The 20,882-nt window shown below is 48.4% G+C and overlaps 9 protein-coding genes across 9 annotated transcripts; 6 read left to right on the top strand and 3 right to left on the bottom strand.

The window, feature by feature from the left end:
• Nucleotides 1-410: 410 nt before the first annotated feature.
• Nucleotides 411-3,519, top strand: PGRI_039880 (putative DNA excision repair protein (Rad26L); the record flags this gene model as incomplete). Its single annotated transcript, XM_040791701.1, has 2 exons — nt 411-504; nt 554-3,519. The coding sequence occupies 2 exons, from the start codon at nt 411-413 to the stop codon at nt 3,517-3,519; spliced, it is 3,060 nt and encodes a 1,019-aa protein (XP_040643975.1).
• A 174-nt stretch (nt 3,520-3,693) lies between these two features.
• Nucleotides 3,694-4,533, bottom strand: ssuA (RNA polymerase II subunit A C-terminal domain phosphatase; the record flags this gene model as incomplete). The annotated part of the gene is made up of 1 exon (XM_040791700.1): nt 3,694-4,533. The coding sequence occupies one exon, from the start codon at nt 4,531-4,533 to the stop codon at nt 3,694-3,696; it is 840 nt and encodes a 279-aa protein (XP_040643974.1).
• Nucleotides 4,534-5,163: 630 nt separating this feature from the next.
• Nucleotides 5,164-5,928, top strand: PGRI_039860 (nicotinamidase; the record flags this gene model as incomplete). Its single annotated transcript, XM_040791699.1, has 2 exons — nt 5,164-5,232; nt 5,284-5,928. 2 exons carry the CDS (start codon nt 5,164-5,166, stop codon nt 5,926-5,928), a joined length of 714 nt encoding a protein of 237 aa, XP_040643973.1.
• A 477-nt stretch (nt 5,929-6,405) lies between these two features.
• On the top strand, nt 6,406-7,324 carry PGRI_039850 (GIG1 family protein; the record flags this gene model as incomplete). The annotated part of the gene is made up of 4 exons (XM_040791698.1): nt 6,406-6,667; nt 6,721-6,900; nt 6,955-7,139; nt 7,187-7,324. 4 exons carry the CDS (start codon nt 6,406-6,408, stop codon nt 7,322-7,324), a joined length of 765 nt encoding a protein of 254 aa, XP_040643972.1.
• Nucleotides 7,325-8,103: 779 nt separating this feature from the next.
• PGRI_039840 (OSBP family protein) lies at nt 8,104-9,690 on the top strand (the record flags this gene model as incomplete). Its single annotated transcript, XM_040791697.1, has 7 exons — nt 8,104-8,161; nt 8,216-8,321; nt 8,419-8,529; nt 8,582-8,857; nt 8,908-9,157; nt 9,208-9,521; nt 9,576-9,690. 7 exons carry the CDS (start codon nt 8,104-8,106, stop codon nt 9,688-9,690), a joined length of 1,230 nt encoding a protein of 409 aa, XP_040643971.1.
• A 771-nt stretch (nt 9,691-10,461) lies between these two features.
• On the bottom strand, nt 10,462-11,985 carry hosA (histone deacetylase HOS2; the record flags this gene model as incomplete). Its single annotated transcript, XM_040791696.1, has 1 exon — nt 10,462-11,985. One exon carries the CDS (start codon nt 11,983-11,985, stop codon nt 10,462-10,464), a length of 1,524 nt encoding a protein of 507 aa, XP_040643970.1.
• An 860-nt stretch (nt 11,986-12,845) lies between these two features.
• PGRI_039820 (isocitrate lyase/PEP mutase family protein) lies at nt 12,846-13,815 on the top strand (the record flags this gene model as incomplete). The annotated part of the gene is made up of 2 exons (XM_040791695.1): nt 12,846-12,980; nt 13,033-13,815. 2 exons carry the CDS (start codon nt 12,846-12,848, stop codon nt 13,813-13,815), a joined length of 918 nt encoding a protein of 305 aa, XP_040643969.1.
• A 1,767-nt stretch (nt 13,816-15,582) lies between these two features.
• Nucleotides 15,583-16,626, top strand: aspf4 (allergen Asp F4; the record flags this gene model as incomplete). The annotated part of the gene is made up of 1 exon (XM_040791694.1): nt 15,583-16,626. The coding sequence occupies one exon, from the start codon at nt 15,583-15,585 to the stop codon at nt 16,624-16,626; it is 1,044 nt and encodes a 347-aa protein (XP_040643968.1).
• A 1,056-nt stretch (nt 16,627-17,682) lies between these two features.
• On the bottom strand, nt 17,683-19,116 carry PGRI_039800 (glutathione S-transferase family protein; the record flags this gene model as incomplete). Its single annotated transcript, XM_040791693.1, has 3 exons — nt 17,683-18,688; nt 18,756-18,894; nt 18,966-19,116. The coding sequence occupies 3 exons, from the start codon at nt 19,114-19,116 to the stop codon at nt 17,683-17,685; spliced, it is 1,296 nt and encodes a 431-aa protein (XP_040643967.1).
• Nucleotides 19,117-20,882: the final 1,766 nt, after the last annotated feature.

The following is a 20,882-nucleotide window of genomic DNA, read 5'->3' as shown; positions in this document are numbered from 1 at the left end:
AGGTGTTCCTTGATTGAGCAGTGATGGAGGTAGAATATTGTTCTCGACTTACGTTGGCTTTAATCGTATATGCAAAGAATCGAATGCCAAACCAATGAGAGCATCTTTTTTTCTGGTTCTGCTGCACGTGACCCGACGTAACAACTATAAACCAAGAACAGTTTCAACCACTTTTTTGAGCATGCAGGAGATATTAACGAGACTCTACTATTTATGAGACGAAAAATGAAACAGAACACCAAATTATATACTAAATAATGTTCGATTGAAGCTTTACTGAGAGACCAGATTTAACTTCGCTTCGTGGCCGTTATCGACTACCGTAAGGGCTGTGTCGCGACAGTCTGGTACTTCCACTTCGAGTTACACTATGTCACCTTTTGAGCTCTATTTTCAGAAATGCAGAGAACATGGCAAATAATGAGAAATTTGAGGAGGTCATTATTATCGATTCAGATGATGACGACTTGGAGGTGACGCATTATGCAACTCCGACAGCTAGCAGTATGACACCTCTTCGACGCGTTTGACCGACAGCTCACATTCTCCCAAGACAGGTTCTCCGGTGTGAAACACGGGGCTAATACACCGATTAAATCAGAGCAGTCGCGCACTCTTCTTTCCGGGTCATCAAGCGCTGTAAAGATCCAACCTGTGGATAGCGACGAGGAGGACGCCAACGATGGCGAGCTAGCGTACAAGAAATTCAAAGAGCGCAAATCACTCAAGCGCAAACAAACTGCTGCAGCAACCCGCAAAGCCAAAATACCAAGGGGGGATCCAATTGTTGGCCGTATAAAAAAAGAGAAACCAACAGCTCGGCCTAAGCGGCCGTTGAAACAATGGGGCGAGCTATCCTCGGAAGACGAGTTGATGGAAAATACCTTGCCTGGATATCTTAAGACGCGCCGCAGTCAATTCGACCGGAGGTATGAACATCTGAAAGATCATGGACTGAAGCTACCACCTACCTATGAGAATGTGGATTTCTCAGACGATGAACGACTTGAAGAACTTCAGGAACGACCTGTCTTCCCGGTAAATACCCGAAAGCAGGAGTATAAGGATATCGAACTTCCATATTCCATGGGTATTATCCCTGCACCGGTCGCCCAGTGGTTGCGGCAGTATCAAGTGGAGGGAGTGGCGTTTCTCCACGAGCTGTTTGTATACCAAAAGGGTGGTGTCCTGGGAGACGATATGGGTCTCGGGAAAACCATTCAGGTAATTGCTTTCTTGACCGCTGTCTATGGAAAGACAGGGGATGAACGTGATGCAAAGCGCATGCGAAAGATGCGCCGATCTGATGATAGCACTTGGTACCCACGCACGCTTATCGTGTGCCCCGGAACCCTTATTTCAAACTGGAGGGCGGAGTTTGCGCGCTGGGGGTGGTGGCATGTTGAAAGCTATCACGGGGAGAATAAGGACCTTGCCCTCGATGCGGCAAAGTCGGGGAGGGTGGAAATCCTGATTACAACCTACACCACTTACATGAACAACAAAGACGCTGTCAATATGATAGAATGGGACTGTGTGATTGCAGACGAGTGCCACAAGATCAAGGAGCGCAAGTCCGGGACCACCCAGTCTATGAACGAGATCAATGCGTTGTGTCGGATAGGGCTCACGGGCACGGCCATCCAGAACAAATATGAAGAACTATGGACCCTTCTCAACTGGACGAACCCCGGTGTTCTGGGTCCGGTATCCACATGGAGGGCGCAAATATCAGAGCCATTGAAGATTGGACAATCGCACGATGCCACCCTGAGCGAGCTCAGTAGAGCACGGAGAACAGCTAAGAAGCTGGTTGAGAACCTACTTCCACAATTTTTCATCAGGAGAATGAAGTCCTTGATCGCGGATCAGCTGCCCAAAAAGATCGACCGGGTTGTCTTCTGTCCCCTGACTGAGACACAGGCCGAGGCCTACGAGAATTTCCTTGACAGTGATATCGTCGATTATATCAAGACATCTACAGAACCATGCGAGTGTGGATCGAACAGGAAGTCCGGCTGGTGTTGTCGTCGCCTTATTCCCGGTAGAGACCCTCCAACTTGGCAGTCATATGTGTTTCCTGCTATTAATGTGCTTCAAAAGCTCAGCAATCATCTGGCAATCCTAATCCCACAAGGAATAGACCCAAAAGAGAAGCAGGAAAAAGATAGAGATTATTTGGAACTTGCACTGCCTGAACAATGGGAAGATCTTTACCGCTCGCGAGACTCAATTGTCAACTATGCGAACCCCGAGTTTTGCGGCAAGTGGAAGGTTCTGCGGAAGCTACTTAAATGGTGGCATGCGAATGGCGACAAAGTTCTTATCTTTTCGCATAGCGTGCGTCTCCTCAAGATGCTACAAATGCTCTTCCACCACACCAGCTACAACGTCAGCTACCTAGATGGATCTATGAGTCTCGATGACCGTACAAAAGCCGTGGACGAGTTCAATGCCGACTCGCGACAGTTTGTTTTCCTAATATCAACCAAAGCTGGCGGTGTCGGATTGAACATCACCTCGGCAAACAAAGTGGTAGTCGTTGATCCAAACTGGAACCCGTCCTACGACCTGCAGGCTCAGGATCGGGCCTACCGCATAGGTCAACTTCGCGACGTGGAAGTCTTCCGGCTTATTTCTGCCGGCACGATCGAAGAAATCGTCTACGCTCGACAGATCTACAAGCAGCAACAGGCAAACATTGGATACAACGCAAGTTCCGAGCGACGATACTTCAAAGGCGTGCAAGAAAAGAGTGACCAGAAGGGTGAGATCTTTGGCCTGAAGAATTTCTTTGGATATCAGAACACGAACATCGTTTTTCGTGATATCGTTAACAGAACCAATGTCGCCGAAAGTCGTGCGGGGGTGCACGTCGTCGACATAGATCTCAAAGCAGACGAAGAAGGCTACGATTATGATCGACCGATGAAATTTGAAGATGAAGCAATGAGCCAACTCGCGGCGATGATCTGCGGCGAAGATGAGAAAAAAGATAAGCCTTCGGCTAATCTGCCAACGCCACATAAACACGACCCTGTTCAAGCGATTCTTGCAAGCGCAGGCGTGGAATACACACATCTCAATAATGAAGTGATTGGTTCCTCGCGTGTCGAGGAAGACCTCAGTCGTCGTGCTGAACTGGCTCCAAATGATACGACGGGTGACCGTCAGGTCTTCATGTCCTCGCAGCCTTTCTCTCAGCCGGTAGGGGAACCTGTGCGATTCAAGTATCATCCCCCGGAGGGTGTAATACGTCGTCAGTTTTGTAGTATGGCGCGACGGTTTGGGTATACTGATGCTACGGAATTCGCACTCGTTGTTGAGGGCATGACCCAGGCGCAACGGCGAGCTTGTCTCGACAAGTGGTATCGAGAGAGGAGAGAGATACTACTTTCTGCGGACCAAAATACTCCTGGAGAGGAATGGTCCAAAGACGAAACGGATCCTAAGGAAGAGATGGATGTGAAGGACGAATGGATCAAAGATGAGAAGGGCCCTGAGAGCCAGGATCTTTGAGTTTTGTTTTGTTGCTATTCCTTGTTCAATACCCCTTCTAGTATAACGTCAAATAATGCGATATCCGCATACTCGCTAAAAACACTTCATATGGATAAACACAGCACCTGCAAATCATTGTATTAAACCATTCCCATAGGAAGGCAGTAGGTAAATAGATATCCAGGTCGGGAACTAAAGCCAAGCTATAGTCCACAAAGCCGGCAAATTGGGGTATCGATCTTGCCACTCCGCTAAGATCTCGGGGACCTTCTCATCGAAGCTCTGACGAGCCGCACCAGTCCCATTTTCCCATCCCTCCGAGCCATGAATCCTGTGTTCCGCAACAGCAGCCTCGTTCAGACGATTGGCCAGATCAAGAATCGCCTTTCCACCAGTCAATGCCTCTTCATGGTTATCCTTGATATCGACATTGAAGACATGAACGGGGTAATTGAGCGTCGTTCCCTTATTCATGAGATCATCAACAACAGCATCCCAGCACCGCTCTTCACAGGTGATGATGACATCCACGACGCCGCCTTCCGTCCCGACAGCACCCTTGTCACCCTTTGAGAGATGGTCGACGCGCGGGACACCAGGGACCCAGTCCTGGAATCGCTCTGGACCCCATTTCAGTTGGCGGTTGCGGTCGAGCATGTTCAGGATGCCGTTACTGCGGTATAGACGCTCGTCTTTGCCTGAGAGCTCTTCGTACATTTGGTTGTAGGAGGTTGTGTTGAAGCTGTACACATTTGGTTGGGTGATTGATGGGCCGGGGAGACGGACGAGGGAGCCCGTGCCGAAGGATATCACGGGGAAGGCTGTGGGCGCGCCGGAGAGCTGGAGGTGGGCTTCCATTGAGCGGTTGTTGTTTGAGGCGCAGACTGTGCAGAACTTGAGCTTGTACGAGTCTGTGGCGGGCGTTTCTAGGGCTTGGGATGCCATGTCGGCGGTCTCTGGTGGTGGAGGGGGAGGAGGGGGAGGTTGGGGAGTTGAGGTCCCCGAGTTTGTTCGGCGGGGATCATATGCCATTTTTGAGGAGACTATGGAGATGATAATAGAGAGAGACTAATTGGGCTTCTAGGTATTTTGGCGAAGGGGTATTTTTTTCAGTTTTACAATATCCTGTTTTGTTTGACTATCAGAGGCAGTTAGCGACTGATTTGAAATTGGTTTTTTTGGTGATGTGAGATTGAAAGCACAATTTCAGAAAAAAGCGTATAAAATGTATCCGCATAGCAAAAGCTCAGACAGCTCCAATAAGGTATTCATCAGGTTGAGGGGAAGGAGAGAGTAAAGACAATTACATACCAGTTATTCACGGGCCGTAGCCCTGAGAGACGAGAGAAGAGCGAGTTTGGCGAAAGTTGAAAAGCTTCGTTTTGTTAGTGCTGGGCTTAGTCATGGGTTGACCGCTTAACATTCCGCCTACATAATAAAGACGAGAGCTCACATTCTGCCTGACAAATATCTAAGCTTATCATTTTGTACACATCGCGCCTTTCCAAAGTTCTTTAATCTTCTCTCTTTTATAAGGCCTCTGCACTCTTCCGTTTATTTTAGGGTAACAATCGGAATTTACCATTCCCAAAGCTTTAAAGCCCCTCCATACTATTGCCCGTATCTCCTACAACTCTTTACCCCACATCTTTCCAGCCCGAAATGGCAGCAAATGGTACTATCAGGCCAGCCCTGATTGTGGTGGATATGCAAGAGGATTTCTGTCCTCCAGTGAGTTGAGTATATACAATAGAAGGCTATATATACTAATAAATAACATAGAATGGATCACTCGCCGTAGCGGGAGGCCGCGGTATTGCCCCGCTAATCAACACTCTCCTCGCAAAGCCAGGATTTATCGCCCGCATCATGACCAAAGACTACCACCCAAAGGACCATATCTCCTTTGCCAGGAACCATCCAGGGCCAGACAATCAGCCCTTCTCTTCATTCGTCACAATACATAACCCCGCTCTAGGAAAGGAATCAGAAACAAAACCGCAGCAACTCTGGCCTGACCATTGTGTGGCTGGTACCTCTGGTGCAGAGATTATCCCAGAGATTGACACCTCTAGCGATCATATAGTCGTTCACAAAGGCATGCGTCCCGAAGTTGAGATGTATTCTGTATTTGCGGATGCTTTCGGAAACTGTGATCATGGAACCAACGCAAATTCGGTCAGTCTAGATGTTGCCGCGACTCTCAAGTCTCAAGGCGTTACAGATGTATTTGTTGTGGGGTTGGCTGGGGATTATTGTGTTAGGGCTACGGCTCTGGATGCTGTCAAGACTGGGTTTAGAAGTTGGGTTATTGAGGAGGGAACGAAGTGTGTCGTGCCTGCTGGTTGGGATGCTATTAAGAAGGAACTTGCGACTGCTGGGGTGTCTGTTATCTCTATGGACGACCCTATTATTAGGGAGTTGTGAGGGAAGAGTTGATATATGTTATCTCACTCTAGTTTTATTCAAAACCCCATTCCAAGTGTTGTTCTCCGCGTTTGGACTTGAATATAGATTGAACTCCCAAGCTGCTTATCTACAGATCTTATGCCTACTGTGTAGGCCTCATGCTAGCACTGTATATAACGGTAATGTATTTTTATGTGGTGTTACTCTATGAATGCTACCCAATGAGAGTTCTAGAAAAAACAGACCACATAAACTCTAGTGTCTGATCTGTATATTTGAAACAATTTAGAAGATTAATATGTCAGGTATAAAAATAGATCACCGGTGGATACGCGATCGACAAGCACCGGAAACACCTCAACTTCACCCCTTTCGGCACTACTGCATAGTGACGTCGTTTCAAGGGAGAGGCTCACGACTCACTTGAACAAGATATCACATTTTAGTCTGAACCGAGCTAGTGCAGTCCAGAACTGGATCTATAGCATATTCTCAATGCTTCGCACTAGGGCTCTATCAACCGCCCCAATCAACCCCCTCGATGGGAAATTGACTGATGCCGATACGGCACTGCACCACGATCACAACCTATCCTCCGAAAGCCTTCCATACTGGCTGGTCAATTTACCTCGGTCGCAATGGACTGCTGAATGTCCCAACTTTCTACGTGACCAATCGCCAAAGAATATCAAATGCCTCTCAACCCCTGATCACCTTTATACCCGACAGAATTGGGATCAGGTGAAGGAGATCACCAGTTAAGTCCATCAGCTGATTAGTGAACTCAATTCACTAACTATATGTAAACAGGCACGAACCAGATCGATCGGTTCCAGCGTGTTCCAAGCGAGCTGCGCAAGTATCTGGAATACATGGCACATATCAAGGCGGAGTATACATCCGTTGTGAGATTTGTGGTCAAGGAACGGTTAGGCTGGGGGGATGGCGTGGAAGAGATCAAGCCTCGAGGTAGTCCTTTTGAATACGAGGGTACAGTCACCGGGTTGATCACAAGTGAAATACTCAATACTAATCAGTGTATAGAGGATATCCGAATCATATACAATGACTGGCCATATGGTGTGGATAAAGACATCATCCATCTGGTAGTGTGGACTAAATTCCGGCTGGAAGATGATCCAGCCACAGATGACTTAACGCCAAGGGCACGAGCGGACATTGAGAGTTATGTACAGAAGACGTTTTGTGTTCGGGTACCACGTGAACAGGTATGAGAAATGTCAGGATTAGAATGATGAAAAACTGACAACATAAGGTGGTCTGGTTCAAGAATTGGAAGTCACTCAAGTCAGTTCCCGGGATAGAACACTTCCACGTCATGCTCCATCGTCCCGATATGGAATTTGTTAGGGAGATCACCCGTGGCGATATACCTCTGATTGAACGGCTATAATATCCGTTTGGATTTCAAGAGGGAAAGAGAAAAAGAAGGGGAAAAAGGAAAGATCTATCACATCAGAGTACGGAGTATATGGTCCTTCAGCATAATGTACTTTCAACTACATGCAAAGAGGTGTATACTGCCAAGCCTGCCCCTCATTGACGATCTTAAAGAGAAACGGTCAATGGAATTCTCCAAAAAGATACTAAAGGAACTAAATCTATATATTTTTTTTATATATTTTATATCATCTGTAGAAGGAAAAGATATCAAGATCTATCAGCTGTATAGCTAAAGAATAAGCATAAAGAGCTGATCCTAGTAACAAAAATTGCAACGTCATTCTAGCCCGTGCTAAGCATTTTACAAGATGAACATTTTGGAATATTTTAGTGTCCTTTTAGTGCCTTTTTTCTGCGTATTCGTTTTTTTTCTTCTGAACTACAACAATTTTTAGATTTTTTTTTTTCGTGTGCTCCTCTCTTCTCCATAGTGAAAAGCCCGATTTCCGGAATTTCCGCCAAAACTAGTCAGCTGTCTCGGTTTTCTCTTAGGCATCGATTTATTTATTCTCGTCTTTTACCTTTTAAATATCTTCTTTCTATTTCATAAATGCCTTAAGCTTTGCCGAATTCCGTGATATAGCTCATTTCCGAACGCAGTCATGCCGGTTTCGCATCTCCGCCGAACTTCCCAAGCCAGTTCGTCTTCCTTTCTCATTTTACCCTGTCACATACAATAACCTCAACATGTCAACTAATCTTGATACAGGTAGATCATCGAGATCATCCATGGAAGATTCTCCGCCAAGTGGAGAGGATGAGGTCGTTGAGCCCGACCAGGGAAATGGTACGTGCAAATCACTAATCCCCGAACCCAAGCTAACTTGATATATCAATATAGTTCTGTCGCATATCATTTCTCAGCTTCGGCCCGGTGCCGACCTGAGTCGTGTCGTCTTGCCGACGTTCATCCTTGAGCCCCGGTCTATGCTGGAGCGGATCACCAAGTACGTTTGCACCCCGCAGCTCCGGGCAGCTTGGAGCTGCCGCTTGGAGCTACTGGATACATAATATTTGGTTATACTAACATAAATAATTCTATAGTTTCATGGCTCACCCTGAAACCCTCCTCCCTATGTCTGCCATTGAGGATCCCGTTGAGCGCTTTGTCTCTGTGGTGAAATTTTACCTCAGTGGATGGCACATCAAACCACCGTACGTCACCCGCTTGCTGTTTGTCTAGGAAGATATGCTAATATTTACATAGAGGAGTGAAGAAACCGCTCAACCCCATCCTGGGAGAGACTTTCACTTGCTACTGGGACTATCCCGATGGAACCCGCGCCTACTACATCTCCGAACAAACCTCCCACCACCCACCGAAGTCGAGCTATTTCTTTGCTGCCCCGGAGCATAAAATTCGTATCGATGGAACACTCAAGCCCCGGAGTAAGTTCTTGGGTAACTCCGCAGCCAGTATGATGGAGGGTATTGCTATTTTGCGGCTGTTGAACCATGGGGATAAAGAAAAGGGCGAAAAATAGTATGTTGCTTCCGGATCCGATGGACGTTCCAGTTACTAACAAAAACCAGTATCCTGACCCAACCCAATATGTATGCGCGCGGCATTCTTTTCGGAAAGATGAGATATGAGCTCGGCGATCACAGCTACGTGCGTTGTCCCGAGAATCACCTTGTGGCCGATATCGAGTTCAAGACCAAGGGATATTTCTCCGGTACATATAACGCAATTGGAGGAACTATCAAGAACGAACAGACCGGGGAGGTGTTATATGAACTTTCCGGAATGTGGAATGGGGAGATGCACCTGAAAGATGTTCATGTACGTTCCACATACCAAGGGTTACCGGATTCAACGCTAACTGATAACAGACCCACAAAAAAGACATCTTGTTCGATGCGACACACGCAAAGGCCACAGCACCCTTAGTCCGTCCCATGGAGGAGCAAGGAGAGCGAGAATCGCAACGACTCTGGCACAACACCGTCCAAGCGATCCAAGCGCGTGACCACGAAGCCGCAACCGACGAAAAGACCAAAATCGAAGACCGCCAGCGCGACGAAGCCGCCAAACGCGCCGACGAGGGAATAGACTGGCATCCCCGATTTTTCCGCGCCATCCAAGGCGGCCCCGGCGGACCAGATGAGGGCGAGGAAGACCTCGACTGGATCATCAATGCTCAAATGTAAGCACGGCCACCCAACTCACTAAAAAGACTTCATAACTGACAATTTCACAGTGACATGAACGATCCCCAGGTCGCCACTAAACAAATCCTCTCAATCGTACCCATCGTCCAAGGTCAGAAGGAGTCATCCCAGTTTCAAATCCCGCCGCATCACCCCTCGAACTAGGCCAGGCAATACCCCCCCAACTAATGCCACCCAGAGAATGCCACGGAAACAGATTCTCAACTGAGAAGTTTGTAGACGCCCAAAAAAATCCCATTGCGTCCATCGGCCCCCATAGCCACGACTTAATCCAACTCGGTTGCTCAGGTTTCCCTCGCTCTCACCTCAAGAGTGTTATCACACTCTCTGCCATGTAGTCAACCTGCGCAGACATACCCAGCACTCGAGGATAATTCCCTTCCCTCTGATGTTTCAACACAGCGTTTTTCTCGGCTATGCCGTTTCCCATTGCTGGATACCCGATCTGATTTTTATTTAAAAATTCAAAATTCTCAAAATGATTTCCTGATCTCTCATGTGAAGATGAGTGCGTCCTCTATTCTCACATATCTCTAAGAGTTGGGAGAGGTGCTCACCGTAAATTAGACAATCTGATTGAACAAAAAATAATCACATGGTGAATATAAAAGAATTTGGATGTCAACTGCACTTTATACTTAACCTGGTGTTTGGGGACTTCTCTCCATTTCTACTCACTTCTTGGTATTCAGGATTATTGTCTTTGTTAAATCCACTTGATATTTAATTAATTCAGTGTCTTCAAATGTTCTCTGTCCATTACTTTACAAAGCTCTCCTAGAGAGGGATATCACAATAGATGGCAACCCATGCCACCAAATACTACCATACAAAGACCGAAACTCCCCTCCTCCAAATACAAAACGCCATGAACCATTCTTTACTCCTGGTGACTTATCCGGTCATAAACAAAGCTCATGAATACAACTCTCCCTTGTATCCAGCCCCACGCTCCAGATCGCGTCGCCGATTAGGCCGTGGTATAGCTCCAGCAGAGCCAGTGTAAGCCAACCCAGAACCAGCCGCCGCCGCATCTGCAGCAGCCATCGATCCACCACCCTCGTATTCCTCTCTCTCCTCCTCAATCATCATCGTCTGCTCCTCAATCTCCTTCTCTGTATCCTCTCGCAAGCCCAAAATATCCGGTGGGATAAAGCTCATTTGAACACTGGGCGCACCCTTGATATATCTCAACTGCTCATGGACAGCCTCGACAAGACTCTCAAGGTACGCGCGAGTGTTCTTATTATCAAGCTTGCGCATCTCCGACAGAGGTGGGAAGAGCGAGAAATCAGGACCGAAGTGATTACGGAACGCGACAGAGTCCGGGATAGTGGGGTCGATGATATTATCTGCCTCGAGCAGAATCGAGGTTTCGTGCGCCCACGCGCGGGAGACATTGCGCGGCGTGTAGCCACCACCTCCAACGACCAGCAATGGTAAATTGAAGGTCTTGGTGAATGCGACGCAGGCGCCGTGTGCGCGCACGTTCAGGTTGAAGCAGCCCAGCCGATCGCAGCCTAGACTGTCTGCGCCGCATTGCAAAACGATTGCTCCTGGTTTGTAAGTGTTCACACATGCGCCGATAACATCTTTAAAGAGGGCGATGTAGGACTCGTCGTCGATGCCGTCGTTGAGGGGGACGTTGATTGCGTGGTGGGCGCCTGGGTTGAGGGGGTGTGCGGGGCCTGTGTCTTCACGTGCACCGGTGCCCGGGAAGAAGTTGTCTTTGTCGTATTTGTGGAAGGAGACTGTGAGGACACGGTCTGTTGACCAGAAGGCTTGTTCGACGCCGTCGCCGTGGTGTACGTCGATATCGATGTACATGACGCGCGGGTGGTGGCGGAGGAGCTGGAGTGTGCCCAGAACGATGTCGTTGACGTAGCAGAAGCCGCTGGCTTCGGCTTTTTTGGCGTGGTGTAGGCCGCCGGACCAGTTGATTGCGATGTCGGATTGGTTATTGCAGAGCTTGCGCGCGGCGTCGACAGTGCCGCCGGCGTACAGCGAGCAGTAGCTGTACAGCCCATCGAAGATGGGGCAGTCGTCGCCGAAGTTGAAGCGCACCACGTTATCTGCTTGCTCGGGCTTGTCCATGTCGCCGGGCATGATCTGTTGCAGGAAGTCGAGATAGTCTCTCTCGTGGAAGTCGGCCATTTCCTCATAGGTCGCTGCGCGCGAGAGATACAGGTCCATGGCGTGGTGCATGCCGTACGCCATGACGAGCTGTTTGGTGAGCGTGAGGCGCCATGGCTTCATTGGATGTGACTGGCCAAAGTGGTGGGGCTCAACGGCTGGATTGGCGTGCCATGATACCCGGTAGCCTTTAGGACGAGCTATTTGTAAGTTCTGGAGCTCGGCGATGGACTTTGAGTCGAGGGTGAGGGTCGGGTTTGGGGTGGAGGGCGATGCATATTCCTGAACGACGGAGGAGCGAGCCATCGAGGCAGATATTTGGGAAACCGAGGATCAAATTATTCAAAACGTTCATTTACATAGGATGGATGGAATTCGAGATGAGAGCGGCAAAGGAAATTCCTGACTAAGCAGATCTGCGGGGCCAAGGGAAGGAAGGTTGGAAGGACAATGTTTACCGGAGAAATAGGAAGGAGATAAGAAGGAAAGAGGAAGGGAAGGAAGGAGGAAGAAAAGAGGAAAGATCAAAGGAGTTACTTAATTGAGACCATCACCTTGGAAGAGCCGTGCACACTACAGGCATATACTGTGTACTACGCCTATAGCAATTACCATCTAGGTACTCCGTACCCCGCTTGAATTGCCATCGTAGCCAGACTGTATATTCAACATATTCAACATTGCCAAGTAATTTGTGTTCCTTTTCATCCGATAATTGTGATATTGGGGATCCCGGACGATTGATATATTCCAAGGTTGATTAACTCAATACCGCATCGACATCCGGCAATCACATCTACACTGATTGATCACTGAATCAATACCGAGTTTAGGTATATCTAAGATGTGCAGGTCCCTCAAATTCAGATATAAAAGTCGAAGACACATGAGGGCGATATCGGCACCGTCATTCTGGATAAGTGGAGAGTTTGCGTCATTGAAGAATTGTAATTGCCTGGAAGAATTTTTGGGGAAGTGATGGGCAAAAGCTTGTCTCACACGTGCGCCTTGATTGATGTTCTACCTCCGGAGAGAAAGCTATTCGCGCGGCACATTTCTGAGATAAGCATATATCAATCCCCAAGTCTTCGCTTGGACAATAACTACACGTATATCCGATTGCCCCGCCAAGTCACTGCGATCTCTGTTAGCATAAGACAACAACCATGTCTCTTCCATCAGCAGCAACCACCCTGCGGCGATCTCTGCAGGATCCCGAGGTATTCATCACAGCCCCAGGAGTATACGACGGATTGTCAGCACGACTAGCACTGGCAGCCGGCTTCGATGCACTATACATGGTATGCATGATCCAGGCATCCCCATCACCATCCCCAAGCTAACACCAACCAGACCGGCGCTGGAACAGCCGCCTCAGTGCATGGCCAAGCCGACCTCGGAATCTGCACGCTAAACGACATGCGAACGAACGCAGAGATGTTAGCAAACCTCTCACCACGCACACCGCTGATCGCCGACGCCGACACCGGCTACGGCGGGCCGATCATGGTAGCCCGCACAACAGAGCAATACGCACGATCCGGCGTGGCGGCTTTCCACATCGAGGACCAAGTACAGACCAAACGTTGCGGCCACCTCTCCGGCAAGCAACTCGTCGACACGGCAACCTACACCAGCCGTATCCGGGCAGCGGTGCAAGCGCGTGAACGCATAGGTAGCGATATCGTGATCATTGCGCGGACGGACTCGTTGCAGCAGCACGGCTATGAAGAGAGTTTAACTCGGCTGCGGGCGGCGAGGGAAGCGGGCGCAGACGTCGGGTTCTTAGAGGGCATCTCGTCAAGGGAAATGGCTCGCCGGGTTGTGGCCGACCTTGCGCCGTGGCCTTTGTTGTTGAATATGGTGGAACATGGGTCCACGCCTTCGATTTCTGCCAAGGAGGCGAAGGAGATTGGGTTCCGTGTTATTATCTACCCATTTGCGACTTTGGGTCCAGCTCTCTTGGCTATGCGAGCGGGGCTGGAGAAATTGAAGCGTGATGGCTTGCCTGGTCTAGATGAGGAGTTGACGCCTCAAATGTTGTTCAGAGTCTGTGGGCTGGATGATAGTCTGAAGTTGGATGCGGCTGCTGGTGGTGTGGCGTTTGAAGGTGGAGTTGACTTGGGAAGTAAATGAACATTTGGATGGACCGCCATTACCTCTATTGAGGCATTTTAGGCCAATGGTCAATGTCGATTATGCGAAAACAGCAATTTCCCCTTTGAACAGAAGATGTAGATGTGTAAATACTAGTGTTTTCTCCACCCGTATGACCTTTTTCATGTATCTTCAAAGGAAGTTGAGTTGAATTATTTGGATCTAATTTAATTTACCACAATATACAGTCCAAGTGGATTTTTATGGTTATGGTTTTTATGGTTCACAGGTACAATGACAGGAGATTTCATTTCCCACAACCAATCAGACAAATCGCTGATCGATCGAGCCAAGGATCATCCCGTACCAACCTTGGGTTTCTTTATTGACGAGCCCAATTTTTAGTACAATTTTTAGTACAATTTTTCTTAGAAGGGGTTTTAAGTGTTTTAGATGTTTAGAATGTTTAGAATGTTTAGAAATGTTTCTTCAAGTCGTGGGTACCTGCATCAAGGAGTATGCCAGGGGTTCCTGCACGACTAACCCTAATGTTTCAGGAAACGCCTGTGGCAACAAAAATGTACTCCGTATACGTACCGTACAAAGGATACGATTTACTATGTACGGAGTACGGGGACTTTTAAAAGCCAAGTACGCTTAAAGTTTCAGTAGGACAAGACACATGAAACTTCGACATTCAGCCCCAATTTACCGAGTTAGAAGGCCTGGACTCCCGACGGGCTAGTTTCGGCCTGCCCATTATGGAGACAACCCGGAGACTCGTCATGTGGGTGGGGAATGAATTTAACGCTACCACTGAATCTACAAATGGGTGTGTGCCTTACAGAAAAATATCGGGGATCCATCGGCCGCGTAGGGGTCTGGACGCAGATCAACGGCAGAGATTCGCCGTGTTATGGGCACATCCGTGGATACGATTGACAGAGGGAGGACAATCCTTATATTAATTGTGACGAGTGTAATGGAATCTGTAAGAGTTGGGTAGTAACATAATTTATAAAGTGTTCAAATATTGACTATTGTCCACGTTGTAGATGCGGTGATGAGTTGTTCTTTGTTACCTAGGTATTTAAGATTGTCTTGGGATTCGTAAGACAGTTGAATCCTTGCTGTTGCACTGCGCCGATTGGTTTATGTGGGGATTCCTTGATGACGAGGTTGTCTTAAGGTGTATGCGTAAGTTTGAATATTCTTTGTACACATCGTGTGGATATTTTACAAAGATCTTAGGCATATTAACGTTATCAATGTTGGGCTCTAATACGAAGTGATCTTGTCCACAGATTCGAGGTATCCAGCATTCCGATGGTACACGTGTTTGACGTTAGGCAACTATAAAACAATATGAAGTCCAAGAATAGGAATCATAATAATAGATACGGAGTAGAGAATATAATAATAGTTGAATAGGAGAAAAACCCCCTGATCCCAAGTACTTGCACAGCCGCGGTGAGAGGCATAGTATAGCCAAGTACACAATACCAATAGAATAGAGTCTGGGCCCTTGACAATCAACCAATCAGATATTGTAAAATTTGCGCACGGCCAGGAACTGTCAGGAACCAGCCAATCAAAAATCGATGGCCCCTGATATTTTTGGGCCTTTTCTTTTTTGGGTTCAGGTCCCAAAACCCGTTGGTGTGTAACTTGGTATTGTACTAATAGTCCCCCTTAGTCCACTTTCTTCTCTTCTTCTCCTTCATCCCTCACACACATTCATTTGAATTGAATTTTCTTTTAGAGCTTTCGCTCAAGTCACTCCTTTTCAAGTTCAATTCTATCAAGATGCATTTCTCCAACTCTATGCTGTTGCTAACGGCGCTGACCGGGTCAGCTGTCGCTCGTCTTCACGGCCACGACCGCCGTCACAACCATGTCCGCGAAGTCGTCGACATTGACGTTGAGCCAGCTGTTAATGTTATCGCCGAGACTCCCGATGTTGAGAAGCGTGATGGAGATGTTGTTCACGCTACCATCGATGGCAAGCTCGTCTCCTGGATCAACGACTGGTTCGGTGAGGGCGTGTCTAGCTCCGCCGCCGCCGCCGCCCAGACCACCGCTGCTCCCACTTCCACTGTCGCTCCCGCCGCTCAGACCACCGAGGAGGCTGTTGAGACCGTCAAGCCCACCCCCGTTGCCTCTACCCCATCTTCTGGCTCCAGCAACTGGGCCAACTACCCCTCCGACGGCAAGTACTCCACCGAAGGATTCGGTGCCTCCACTCCCAGCAAACGTGTCGGCGCCCTCGACTGGGACTACATCGGCAACATCGGAAGCCCCTGGGGTAGCAACATTATCCGCGTCGAAGAAGACGCCGCCAGCGGTTACAAGCACGTTATCCGCTTCGAGAACGACAACTCTAAGGCCTGGTCCGTCGTCATGTGGAACTCCTACGGCCCCCTCGGCGCGCTGGACGGTTTCTGGAGCCCCAACCAGGCTCTGAGCTTCACCGTTGAGCCCGGCCACAGCATCTACGTCGCTATCGATGATAACTCCCAGGGTGGTTGGGGTGCCTCCGAGGGCGAAGGTCTCTCCACTACCCACCTCGGCCAGTACGCTACCACCTGGGGTGAGTTCGACATGAGCAACGAGCAGAACAAGGGATTCTCCGGCTGGGACGTCTCTTGCATCATCGCTGAGCTCGCCAAATTGGAAATTTCCGGTATGAAGATCTGCGACCACTCTGGTGATAAGTGCTCCTCCATCAGCAAGGGTGCCTCCAGCGTTGTCAACGCCTACACTGCCGCCGACCAGGGTAAGCCCGACAAGGCCGTTTCCCAGGGCCCTGGTCCCGTCCGCCTTGTTGTCAACCTCGGCTGGTCCTCTTAAGTGGTTACGCCATCATTTGTTTTTTTATCTCCTCCGATTTCCCAGCAATCTTATCATCTCTACTGAGATCTTGTCTTTCTTGCGCAAATGGTTCAACGCCGAAGGTGTCTTTGTATCTTTCCCTGATTTGATGTGTGCGTGCGCAGGTCGCTTGCCCCAGCAACAATCCTGGCCACACATCCTTCCATCTTCGAGCGGCACTTCAACGGATGCCTTTTTTCCGTTTGGGAGTTCATACATATCTTTGTGGTCATGATTCGCGTTCTTTCATCCTATTCTCTGTACATATACCATTTGATTGAGAGTTGATATTTTTCCTTTTTTCCTTTCTAGAAGTTCTATGTAAATTTATCTATCTAATGGCCAATAAGCGCCGATACCTATATATGGATCTCTAACCCCAGTATACCATCGGTCCACTATCCCCTATCTGTGTAATCTCAATGTCGTTAGCGCCGGCGCCGTTTCGTCAGTCATAAACCTGAAACGAACCCTTCTCTATTGCCAAGTCTCACTACCCCAAAGTCAATGTGATATGATCCTTTGGCGCTACCTTGTATGTCGTGCATGAAGTTAAAGTAAGCATCCGTGCATGTTTTGTTTATAGTGTTGACATATTGGCCAATGAAGTCCAAATTGTTGAATATGGAAAGGTTGACCCCAGAACTTCAATGTCTAGAACTATGACCCCAGGTCACTATTTGAGCATTCTCAAGAATTTCCATGGCTGACGTGCCAAGTTCAAAGTTAGGGCTTCCGAGGAATGCCAGCATACATGCAGTAACGTCCACCGAAAATGGGATATTTCCAAGGCTTTCTTTGACTCGATTTACCATCAGTAAAGAAATATAAGTTCTTCTGAATTCGATTATAAGGCTAATAACAAAAGAGATGTTTCAAGTAGAAGACCAGATCAAAGACCTGAAGATTTGATGTGGCGAGGAACCAGCACAAGAACAAAGGACAGAACGCAATGATATCGTACAGTCTTCGCTTTCACCTTATATAGTAATCAAAACACCGACCCTGTGACATCTAGGGAACCAGACACAACGCTTAGAACGCGCCCAGGAAGTCAGCCGCAGACCCAGGGTCAAGCTGCAACACACCCGCACCTTCATCAAACTCCTCTTCTTCCTGGACACCTCCAGTTGAAAAAGAAATCAAGCCCACATGGACCATATACCCAACGAGAGCAGCCGTCCCCGCCACAGCAGTCGCAATAGACAGCAACATATCCTTATTACTTGAGTCCGCATACGAAGACAGTACCTGTTTCTCAACAGAGCTAAACTCCGAATCAGCCTCAACAGCCTGTTTCAACCGCCTATTCTGGCGCACCTCACGCAAGAACGGCGTATTATCCGCCAGCGTGCCGAGGAGGGTAGTCCCGACAGCAGCGACGGAGATACGCTCAGGTGCGCGCCACGGCAGGAAAGTGGGCGTCGTCGGCTGGAAAGCATGTTTAGTCTCGACAGGCGCGTCACCGAAACAGCGGCTGCGCATGCGCTCCGTGTACGCCGCCAGCAGCGGAGCCTTGGCGCGCATCGCGTCGCGCAGCCAGGGGAAGGCTAGCTCCGGTACGAGTGCTAGCGATAGGTAGCCCAACGCGACGCAGTCCAATGAGGAGGGGTTGTTTTTGTCGTCGGCGGGGAGCAGACAGGTTTTGGTGCGGGCGAGCATTGCTTCGAGCGGCTCGAAGAAGTCGGCTGTTAGGGCTTCCAGGCGGAACTGGTTGGTTTGTACTGTGCGGCCGAGGAGTTTGGAGACTGTGTCGCGGGGCGGCTGGATCATGGTGCTAGGGACTTGGCCGGCTGCCACGGCGGCGGAGTGCTCGCGTTTGCGCTGGTCTTCCATTGCTTGTAGGTCTAGCGAGGATAAGCCGAGGTGTTCGGTGCGGGTTTTGGCGGCGCTGTGGAGCTTGGGTGGGAGAATCCATTGGTTTGGCCATTGGAGGAGAGAGCCGTAGGCTGGGGATGTGTTGGCGTAGTAGTTCTGGCTGGTTACGTAGAGGGAGAGGTCGATGAGGGATTGGCCGCGGGATTCGATGAAGGAGGAGAAGCTGGGGGGAGCATTGGGTGTTAGTATTTTGTGTTTCTCGCACCAGTTTAGGAGGATGGGGGGCGTACGCAACGCTATCGGCTTTTTGCACGTCGTCTAAGTCTTGATCCAAGTTCCATGCTCCCTCCGAGTATTGGTGGAGGTAGTCGACGATATTGCGGAACCGGCTCACCCAGATAGAGCCATTCTGAAGAGCTGGAAGCTCACCTATTTGTGAATATCTTGTTAGCTGTCTGATTCTGGTGTTGTCTTTTTTTTGTTCCGGTCACGTCACTAACCTGTTGGGGACACGGAGGGATCGCTGCTCGCGATTAGCTCCCACGAGTCCTTAGGGAGGACTTCGGAACAATATGCAATTGCAGCAAGACATTGCGCGTCAATTGAGGGCAGGGAAAAGGCCGGGCCCCATACATGCAATTGTAGTACCATGGTGGCTTTGCACTTGGAGGAGAAGGGACGGCTGTGATTGATTTGGACGGGCGAATCACGTGTGTTTATCCTCGGTTTCTATATACAACCTTGGAAACATAGAAGATATCTGGCTTCTACTGACTACAAAATGTAATGTGTTTATTCATAGCGATGGAGTTGTTAGATGGTCTGTATGTAGGATTCTTCATAAAAAAACAAATAATTCCCTTTCTCGTTTCCAAAATGGTTCGCTCTCGTTTAGCTATACCACGATGTATAGCTGTATATAGTAACTTACACGGCCAAATGCCATTTCAACATCCCGAAAGTCAAAATAAAAATAAATAGAAATAAGACGAAGTGTCACGCTAAATCGCAAGCTTCTTAGAAGCCAGCAAATAAACCAAGATGTGGCTTAAATTACGAGCTAGGCAACGCCATTTCATTTCACCCAAATCTTTGATAATTAGCTCAGTATCTTGTTTTCAATAGATTGCTGATAGCCTAACTATACGTAATCCCAGAACGTATAGGATATATCTTCCACTTTGGCTTAATAGCCTACTCGATCCGGTCTTCCGGGCAACAATCTCGCTCAGCCCGGGCAAAAGGTATCGCGATCAAAGCTCAACGGGGCTCAGTCATACGACGCAGGCCATCTAGAACCTTAAGAGCCTCAATTTCCAAATTCACCGCTTCTCATAGCACAGCCCAAAGCGCTGAAAACCAGCAATAGCGTGGTGCCCAACACATCTATTGTATACCGCTATTTCTCGCATGGTTCGTATCTGCCTAAAACAGGATCCTTGGCCCTATAGATCACGAGGTTCCTATTAGGTACTTGATTATTATATCTCCGATTAGAGTGATATACCCAGCGAATGACCTCATTCTATGCACGTGGTTACATGTCCCAGGGCTGACAGCCACAAAGTTGTTAACCCGGTTCCTTGGAAGGAAGGTTCCAGGGTTATTTTAAGAAGCACGGACATCCCCTGAGACAGAGGTCAAAACTCCATTATTCATTGATTTTATGGAGATAATCAGGGCAAGATCCGAGAGCCTTGCGGCCGAAAGCTTACTTTGGTCACTTGATCTCACCAAGATAGACTAGCTTCCTTTTTGAACAATTGAAATGAAACAAATAAGAAAAAGTCAATTTGATAGGAACCTTGGAAGAAGTCATGGATAATCCATGGATAAAACAAAGTGTATCGGGATTGAGGGGTAGGTAGAAGCGGGGAAACCTTGGAAGAAACCTTGAGTATACAATCTGCAAGATCCATTGGACGTAGATTATCGGCATTTCTTCAATGACGACAACATGCAACTATATCGGTCAAGTGATGGGCCAACGGCCAACGAGAATCCTTGCACGCCTACCGTTCTAGACCGTAGTAATCATAACCTAATCAACATCATCAGGTTGTGTTCGAAATGAAATTGGAGCCACTGCTCAAATGTGATATCGATAATGCCTGTGGAGAATTAACTTGAGCATGGAGCATATGTTGACCCAACTACTCCGTACTATACCCGAGAATGTCAACAAAGGCCTAACCTCCTTTTTTTTAGCAGTCATAACAGCACTGAGGTATACGACCCGCACCAATATGGTTAGCAAATCCCGAGGTGCTCGGACGGCCAAACTCGTATCTTACTTCCTTCCTCCACTCGGCCGTTTAGCGTTTAGCCGTTCATATTACGAGCTAAATATGCACAAGGATATTACCGATATGTCCTAGTCTGGCCAACGTTGAATTCCCGTTTGGGATGTATGCATA

Source organism: Penicillium griseofulvum (genome assembly GCF_001561935.1).
Source record: "Penicillium griseofulvum strain PG3 chromosome Unknown contig_88, whole genome shotgun sequence".
NCBI lineage: Eukaryota > Fungi > Ascomycota > Eurotiomycetes > Eurotiales > Aspergillaceae > Penicillium > Penicillium griseofulvum.
The sequence above is the reverse complement of the archived record's forward strand: the minus strand, read 5'-3'. Positions and strand labels throughout refer to the sequence as shown.